Source organism: Sycon ciliatum, chromosome 1 (assembly GCF_964019385.1).
Source record: "Sycon ciliatum chromosome 1, ocSycCili1.1, whole genome shotgun sequence".
NCBI lineage: Eukaryota > Metazoa > Porifera > Calcarea > Leucosolenida > Sycettidae > Sycon > Sycon ciliatum.
Genome location: NC_088643.1, coordinates 87,011,704 through 87,021,296, shown reverse-complemented (window position 1 = coordinate 87,021,296; position 9,593 = coordinate 87,011,704). Strand labels below are relative to the sequence as shown.

The window sequence follows — 9,593 nt, the reverse complement described above, 5'->3', positions numbered from 1 at the left end:
GAGAGAGAGAGAGAGCGAGAGAGAGAGAGAGATAGAGATAGAGATAGATAGATAGAGAGAGAGAGCATACCAGAGTTCTTGGGGTAAATAGTGGTAGAACCCGATATAGGTAGAACAACATTGTGGATGGTGAAGTCGCCAATATTATCTTCAGTGACAAACTCGGGCACCTGTATGTATATTGAGAGAAGACACACATGTACAATCAGGATACACAGGTACAATCAGGATACACATGTGATGACCAGTAGCCCTCTAGCTCTTTAAAGCAATGAAAATTATGAGAAAAATTCTAACAAGGAGATCAAGACGAGAGCCTAATTGTCGACAGCATCCTCATCCCTAGAGATGAGACTTGTCCTAAGGCGTAGTAGTGCTTGATTGAGCGCATTACAACAGTTTGGTGCACTTCTTCGAAGTGGGGATTGGTCAAACCCAACAGTAAATTGTCCTGTCCAAATTTATTACAAAATTGAAATCCTTTCAATGCGAACACCACTCGATGACAAGCAAACCTAAAACAAAGTTGTTGCTGCTGTATATCCACACAAAAGCATATCACGATTCAAGCAGCAAAGCAGGACACAGTGAGTGCATTGTCAAGCGTGTCCACCTCGTCACATGGTAGTAACCCTAGAGGACAGGGGCCACCGGAACTGTCTGCACATTGTGTGCAAGCAGTGAAGTGAAAACTAGAATTCAGACTTTGTATTAAAGGGGAAGTTAAGGCAAAAATTAAAATTTCACCAGTTGTAGTCTTCGGGGTGCTGAGTCGAATGGTCGTGGTCCGAGGAAGCTGAGACGCTCCCTTCCTACTTGAATCCCAATCGAACTCGCGCACTTCCACCGAAACTGGGTGACTGCGCCCTACTAGATGGGGATTTGTATGCAAAATGTCACTAAAAGCGCCATTTCGTTCTTATAAAAGCATGGATGACCGCGATTGGCCCATATGTTGTAGTCTTTTGGACGCAGAATCGATTGGTTTTGGTCCGAAAAGGCTGCGATGCAGCGTTCCTCCTTTATTCCCAATCGAACATGGTTGAACAAGCGGTCACGTGCTCCTGCGTACGCCAGTCACCTGGTCACCGTGCCTGCAGGGTACAACTTACTAGCCTGTTTGACCTTTTTTGGCTGCAGTCCTGTCACTCGAGTTGAACTCGAGTTGAACCTTGGTGTGAAAGTTGTCGCCTGCTGGCGTGGTGACCAGGTGATTTGGGCACCCAGGAGCACGTGACCACTTGTTCAACCATGTTCGATTGGGAATAAAGGAGGAACGCTGCATCGCAGCCTTTTCGGATCAAAACCAGTCGACTCAGCGTCCAAAAGACTACAACATATGGGCCAATCGCGGTCATCCATGCTTTTATAAGAACGAAATGGCGCTTTTAGTGACATTTTGCATACAAATCCCCATCTAGTAGGGCGCAGTCACCCAGTTTCGGTGGAAGTGCGCGAGTTCGATTGGGATTCAAGTAGGAAGGGAGCGTCTCAGCTTCCTCGGACCACGACCATTCGACTCAGCACCCCGAAGACTACAACTGGTGAAATTTTAATTTTTGCCTTAACTTCCCCTTTAAACCGCATACCACCAAACAAGCTGTGGCAGCAGCAGCAGCGAGGAAGTAGTGATAGAACAATGTAGTAGAGCGCCAATGCTGTAGTGTCTGATAGAGAACGATGTATGCAAAATACATAGCCCTGTTGTAGAACTACATGACATGACATGTACGGTAGTTTTACATGGCGACGAATTTTGCAAGAATTTACTACACTGTAGAAAATTCTTGCAGGCGCAACAGTATGTGTGTCCTTCTTACCGGTGGCTTGTATTCACTATCCCCATCATCTGGGATAAACAGCAAGATAGTTATGCACAAATACCGTGACATACGCACACATACACACACACACAATCGCACGAACACACACACAAGCGCCCGTGCACATACATACACACATGTACGCACGCGCACGCGCGGGCACACACACACATACACACAAAATGGCTGGGTAAATCTTTTTTAATTCACATGACTGGGATCCATACAAACGAGGCCATCTCGCAGAGGCTGCCCATGATTTTGTACAGTACGAGTAGTCCTACAACAGAGGTATACTAGTTGTGGATAGAACATCAGTCATACTCTGTTTACCCTCCCCCGTTGATTTCACCTTGAGCATGATAAGAGTGATTTTTACCCATGGAACAGGACAGGCATAGAGGATTTGACCCTGAAATGCAATTGAACACCACATCCAATTAAATCAAATTTTGTGACAGCAAGATGGCTGGTTTTGGCAGGAAAAAGCCACAGAAGCAGATGCAATAATAAAAGTCGATGCTCCTTCGTACTGCACCGCTATCCAAAAGATCTGCCAACTATGCTCTTCGGTGATAGTGAGCCTGCCATGTGTTAGACTTGAGAGCAAAAGATGGTGAAACATGGCAGGCATTGAATAGAATCTAAACGAAATCTGCAAAATAAAAAATCACTCATCCGTTTTTCATCACGACCACACCCCGGCAGGTGAAGAGATAGTTCCTGATGAAGAATCATTCACTCTTGAGGAAATTCGATCGGTAATGTCACGGCAACACCCCTAGCAGTGTTGCTGGACAAGCACCACACAATACCCAGTTAGAGCGGACTATCCACGCTTGTTGTGCTTTGGTCATGTCATCCATGAAGGGCAGGGCACTGTGTCTTGCAAAGCCCTTTGGACTATGAATAACACATGGGATGTTCAGAGGCCCAGAAGTCACCGTTTGACCAGACGGGTAGGATATATTAACAACGACCTTTCATTGCTGAACATGCTACTTTCATAAACTGACAGCGCAGATATAACCCCCCCCCCCCCCCCCCACACACACACACACAGCCCCCCCCCCCACAAAGATACAGACATGAAGCATTGGCGCAGAAATACCTTCAGAAGCATCAAGGTCCACCAGAGGAGTGGTTCCGGGAGCAGGAAGTACCAGATCACCAACAACAGGCTGCAGGCCATACTCCTTGATGCGATAACTAGCCATCCTGTTCCAAATCCAGCTCTGATACGCGTGGAGATACAGTGAGAAGATAGCTACCTGCAACGGAGACAACAAACACACAGCAGCGTTTTGTCCGAGACAGCAAGACATTGAGCGAGCATCTTGCAGCACAAATGGAAACGAAAGAACACAGTCCTACCTACCCCAACGGTCAATCAACAACAACACACTTACCTGGCCAAGTGCACTTCGCAGATCGTCTTTGCCATGCTTCGCAATTCCACTGTACAAATCACGCTCCTGGCTAGACGAGCTGAGACAGGCCTTTGCCTTCTCCGCATCTCCTGTTGCCTTCCAGATGTTGTATGCTGCTCGAGTAGGAGAGTCACCTGTACATGGATGGAGTTCAGCCGATCAATCAGAAATCAGACGCACAGAGTTTCTTACATGCAGACATGCAACTGCGGCCATGCACTCCAGCAATCACAAAAGCAAAAAAGGCAACGAGGTGGACAGGCCGCTGGTTGGTCTACATAGAAGGTTTCCCAGTCAATAAAAGAACACTACTAATACTAATGCTTCAAGGCCAATAACGTACTTGCATCCACGTAAAGGTAGTACAGTGGTAGTAACTGAAATCTGACCCCTGGATTGTTTAATGTACCTGCTAACATGAGTCATAGTGAGTAGTGTGTATGCATCTGTCATGCCAGCAGAGCGTGAAAATCACTTTTTGGCACTCATTGTCTGGTGTTGTGTATGGCTGTGTACTACTGCAAACCTCTCTATTGTTTCTTGTGTAACTGCAAGATCCGCATGAGTACAGTACAGCAGTTCAGGTTTGCATGCATGCATGCATGCACTGCCCATGCTTTGAGGCTGGTGTGGTCACGTGCTGTACGAGCTACACCGCTCCCGCGGTTGGATTTCATGTGTCAAAACTGTACGTACAGCACTGCAATCTGGCCCAGACTGAAGGCCACAGGTTTGCATGCATGCATGCATGCACTGCCCATGCTTTGAGGCTGGTGTGGTCACGTGCTGTACGAGCTACACCGCTCCCGCGGTTGGATTTCAGTTGCCAAAACTGTACGGACAGCACTGCAATCCGGCCCATACTGAAGGCCAGGTTAGGTGTAAACTATCGCAACGCGCAGTAACTTTGCAACTGACTTGTTACTTCCTGAAGAGTAAACTAGCGGCAAGACGAAGACACCGGTGCATCAGCAGTCTTCTCGCCTCATGCGCACCCTACAGACCAAAGCAGCAGCGTGTGTCAAGTGACACTACCTCAACAGACTGAGTGCAGTGTGCTGCCCAATCCAAGGTTGCTTGGAACACCAGTGGGACCTGTGCGTGTGGAATGCCACAGCAGTAAGCGCGAGGCGCAAGGGTACGCTGCACTTGAGAGCAAGGGACACATAGTTCCCAGGCAAGGGTACTCACACATGCCCAAGAAAGCTGCTCTACGTATTCGTCTCGATTCCGAGGATCCAGTTCGTGGTGTCTAGCATACGAAAAATTCCAACTGTGACCAGCAGTCTTTGCTGGCACGGCACATGTACGGGATAGGGCCAGCCATGGTGCGTCATGTGATGACGGCCCACACCGTACCTACACTGAATTAAAATGTTGTGGACCCTGGCTAGCGCCAGACGTTACTAAAGTAACGTATTTTGCATGGCTATGGGAATAATTTAAATTATCACCAGTTTGAAGCAGAGTGCTGTACACGTTGAATTACTCCACACCAGTCTGACAGGATACAATCAAGAAGACCCAGCTACTTCTGGCATAGCTAGAGTGTGCCTCGTCATAGCAAGCTCATCTAATTTTCTCAACAAAGGCAGAAGCTCCATTGATAAAGATGCCACCTCCATATCCTGCCATAGATTTGTGTGCAATGGCGACATGATATGCGTACATAATAGCCGAGCATTGTCTGCCTGAGCAGTGTCTAGCTGAACATTGTCTGCCTGAGCAGTGTGTAGCTGAACATTGTCTAATTCAGTAATTGACAGTTCTTAGTAACTTCTTACTCTTAATCAAGGCCATGGTACCCAGGATCCGATCCACAGCGTCCTCAAGCTGATTGTTCATAAGTGCCCTTGACAAGCAAAACAGAAGAAAGGGATAGAATTGCAAAGCACAAACCGAGCAAAACTTGTCTTGTGCAGCAAAATAAATTTGAAGGTACCGTATTCGGAGGACTATATTAGTATAATGTGCACCTAAGTAAAATGCGTACCCCCTTTTTGGAGCAACACTTTGACAATTCGAGATACAGTCGAACTACCTTTATAACAATATTCGGATCGGACCAAGAAATATCGTTACAAGGGTGATATTGTTATAAGGGTAACTGGTTCATTTCATACATGTACGTCATAATGCATGATTTTTGTTCATTTTTTACTCTTCAGAGCATCAAAACATGCATTGTATGTTCTATGCACAGGATGCAGGATCATGCAGCTATTGATGCAGTCATATGACTCATATCATACTCGGAGGGAGTTGTGGTTGCTCGTGACAGCGCTCAATACGCCAAGGTGCAGAGCCTAGCACACACACTTAAGAGGAATCAAAAGCACTTTGGTACGCTTTTGATTCCTCTTAAGTGTGCGACTCATATCATAAAAAAATTGCTGCAGAATCGGAAGTGACAGCACGCTTATACATGCACTTGAGAGCAGTGCAGTCGGAAACACCCAAGCAGAAATACCATGGCAACAGTAGAGCGTGTAACTTAAAGGGGAAGTATAGTCTGAAATCAAATGTTCACCAGTTGTAGTCTTCGGGGTGCTGAGTCGAATGGTCTTGGTCCGAGGAAGCTGAGACGCTCCCTTCCTCATTTATTCCCAATCGAACTCGCCACTTCCACCGAAAATGGATGACTGTGCCCTACTAGATGGGAATTTGTATGCAAAATATCACTAAAAGCGCCATTTCGTTCTTATAAAAGCACGGATGTACGCGATTGGCTCATATGTTGTAGTCTTTTGGACGCTGAGTCGACTGGTTTTGGTCTGAGAAGGCTGCGATGTAGCGTTCGGCCCTTGTTCCCAATCGAACACGGTTGAGAAAACGGGCACATGCTCATGCGTACACCAGTCACCTGGTCACCGTGCCTGGCACTGCCTGCAGGCTGCAACTTTCACACCAAGGTTTAACTCAAAGGTTCAAAGGCTCAACTCGAGTGACAGGAACGCGCCCAAACAGGCTGTAAGTTGTAGCCTGCAGATACGGTGACCAGGTGACTGGTGTACGCACGAGCACGTCACCGCTTACTCAACCGTGTTCGATTAGGAATAAGCGCCAAACGCTGCATCGCAGCCTTCTCGGACCTTTCCAGTTGACTCAGCGTCCAAAAGACTACAACATGTGGCCAATCGCGGTCATCCGTGCTTTTATAAGAAAGAAATGGCGCCTTTAGTGATATTTTGCATACAAAATCTAGTAGGGCGCAGTCACCCAATTTCGGTGGAAGTGGCGAGTTCGATTGGGAATAAAGAAGGAAGAGGGCGTCTCAGCTTCCTCGGACGAAGACCATTCGACTCGGCACCCCCGAAGACTACAACTGGTGAACATTTGATTTTAGACTATACTTCCCCTTTAATACTAGTAAGCTGTGTTCATAACTAGAGGGTGTGCACCTGATACCGTCGCCACATCCCCCAAGAGCATAGCTAATGTTTTGAACACGCAGTTCACCTCATTTGGGCTACCTGATGATCCTTCATGGCGCATTCCCCCTTTGCCCCAGTCGCCTTTCATATCTGTTCCGTTCCGTTCAATCACTGTCACTACGTTTCAAGTTCGGAAATATTTGAAGCGCCTGAAATGTGGAAAGTCTCCCGGCTCAGATGGGATCCCGAATGCAGTGCTGCAGTCTCTTGCACCATCAATAGCCTATCCTCTCGCCATTATTTTCAATATGTCATTTCGGACTGGTAAATTCCCACAGGATTGGAAATCCGCCATCATGACACCGCTTTACAAGAATAAAGGCTCCCGTGCTTGCCCGGCAAACTACCGCCCCATCTCTCTGCTGCGCACAGTTTCCAAGCTTTGTGAACGTATTGTATTCGATTCCCTCTACCTGCACATCGCTCCGGCTCTCTCATCAGCTCGATCGGGATTCTGCCGTGGTGACTCAACTCAATACCAGGTGACTTGACTTGTCCAAGACATAGCGACAAAGAGGAACTGTGGGGAGCACGTGGGAATCGTGTTTTTCGACTTGGCTAAGGCATTCGACACCGTATGGCATCGTGGCTTACTTGCCAAGTTGGAGGTCACCTTCCGGGTGGAGGATGCTGCCTTGCGTTGGATATCATCGTATCTGTCTGCTCGTTCTCAGGCTGTTCGCTTGTCCTATTTCTTGTCTGATACCCTCCCTGTAACGTCTGGAGTGCCCCAAGGTTCCATTCTGGGTCCTTTGTTATTCTTGCTTTACGTTAATGACGTACCTTCAGTTGTCCCCGATGTTAGTTTGTATGCGAATGACACTGGCCTTATCTGTTCTGATTCCTCCCCTGCACAATTACTCCTTACCATGCAGCATCGCATCAACAGCACTGTCATGTGGATGCACACGTGGAAACTCCAGCCCAATTTAGACAAGACAGAAGCCATGTATATTTCTTCATCCCCTCCTGATCAACCATCATACTTCCCTGACTCGCCTATGCCTATCAGTGTTGTTACTCAGCACAAACATCTCGGTGTGATGTTTGACGGCAACCTCTCTTGGGCCGCACATGCCAACTGTGTATGCAAGAGAACCAGTTCAGCATTAGGGGTACTCCAACCACATTGCACTCATTTGCCCATCCAGTGTAAACTATTATTTTATCAGTGCTATATTTTCCCTATATTTGACTATTGCGATACCGCTTGGTGTGGCCTTTCTGACGCAACTCGGAACCACTTAGAAGTCCACCATAGATTTATACTTCAAATTCTTTACAACAAGGATCGATGTTTTCCTTCGGATGCCCTTTATCGACTTGCACACACTTCTCCTCTCTCCTTTCGTCATAAGCACCATCTCTGTACACTGGTTCATAAAATATTTCTTCATAAAACCCCTTCACACATAGTGAAGTACAATTGGTTTTCGACAAGCTCAACCCGTAACGCGCTCATCCTGCCTCTTGTTAAGTCAGCCCGGTATCTAAAGTCCCTCTTGTTTTCCGGTTACTCTCATTGGTTATCATTACCATAATGTCTGAAAACTTGTTCTTCTATTGGTCAGTTTAAAGATCTACTATCACAACTGAACTAGACACGATTATTTATTATCGAAGAACATTCTCGAATACCTGGGTGATGCAAGAATATTGATTGTGCTCACTTCCGTTAATCGTTTTTCTTTGTAATTTTCCACTCATTTTTGCTTTTGTTTTCCTAGCTTACTATTGCCGTGGCTGGCTAAACGCCCTTGTCTCAGGGTATTCTGTCCCTGCATTAGCTATGCTTGTCACATGCTATGAGATTGTGTCTAATAATAATAATAATACCTGCCAATGAAGTGGGAGCCAGATGAGCTCGAACCAAATCGTTGCATTCCAAAGTAGTTGATAAAGCCAGTGTCAGCCAGCGAGCGCATACCAGCTGTCAAAACATCTTCAGTGCCTTCAAAATGCCTGGGCAATGTACACACATGGTAAGATAAGTTAGATAACAAACCGTAACGTCGTGTATAAAAGCCGCGGCTTTAATATATGACCTTTCGGGGGGGATTTTGCAGGCTTATATATGAGACAGGCGTCTATACAAGACAGGTATTTCTATGTATGTCAACACTAAAATCAGGCTTATGTGCCGACAGTGTATCTTGAAAATCAGGCTTCTCTTCAAAAGCAGGCTTCTATGTGAAACAGGCTTTAATACAAGACACTACGGTACTTCAGCCCTATTCAGTACACGTATCTTCTAAAACGCTTTTTTTAAGCATTATGAAGACACTACTTTAAAAAAAAGTATGGCAAACTAAGCTCGCCGCTGAGTTCTAAGTTTGGGGATCAACAGTGTTGCTCAATGAAATCAGATCGTGTGAATCAAGTTTGCGCCCTGCGCCAGTTCACATCCTAGAGTTGGCAGGTCTGCGTGGTATCCACTTGCTTGATCGGATTGCTTTGAGCACTGCACTGTAGGTTCACAGTGGTGATAACAACAAGCAAAATCACCAACTACTGTGCGAGTGATTCGATTCATTTCAACAATGTATTCTATTGGATCGTCCAGAGGCGTAATGACTTCAAGCATAATACAAATTGCCATTGCCACTCGGATATAAGCACCCGCCTAACAACCTCGCCCCTCCCCCCCCCCCCCCCCTCCCCCACACACACATCTCACATACTTGGTCCGCGTCAGCGGTATTGTCGCTTATCTTTCAGCTTTGTTTATGTGTCGCCAAAGCTCACTCGGCAGCCCATTTCATCCCAATTTTGGTTAGTAAGTTAGTTTACTAGTACCTGAAAGGTCTAGCTACAGTTCGAGTGGATTTCGAGAGCGACGGGTGGGTGATTCTGATTGATACAGCGCCGAATCAAAATAGGTTATCTTGTTACGCTGTGCAGGCCAG

At 46.5% G+C, this 9,593-nt stretch overlaps 1 protein-coding gene across 1 annotated transcript in view; it reads right to left on the bottom strand.

Moving 5' to 3' along the window:
- Positions 1-9,593, bottom strand: part of LOC135808494 (pseudouridylate synthase 7 homolog) — a 23,466-nt gene that overhangs the window by 5,339 nt on the left and 8,534 nt on the right. The window contains exons 10-15 of the mRNA XM_065321695.1: positions 8,524-8,649; positions 5,038-5,105; positions 3,233-3,387; positions 2,935-3,094; positions 1,821-1,849; positions 27-170 (exon numbers count right to left, since the gene is read on the bottom strand). Of these exons, the coding sequence (XP_065177767.1) occupies positions 27-170; positions 1,821-1,849; positions 2,935-3,094; positions 3,233-3,387; positions 5,038-5,105; positions 8,524-8,649 (682 nt within the window). The remainder of the gene's footprint in view (positions 1-26; positions 171-1,820; positions 1,850-2,934; positions 3,095-3,232; positions 3,388-5,037; positions 5,106-8,523; positions 8,650-9,593) is intronic.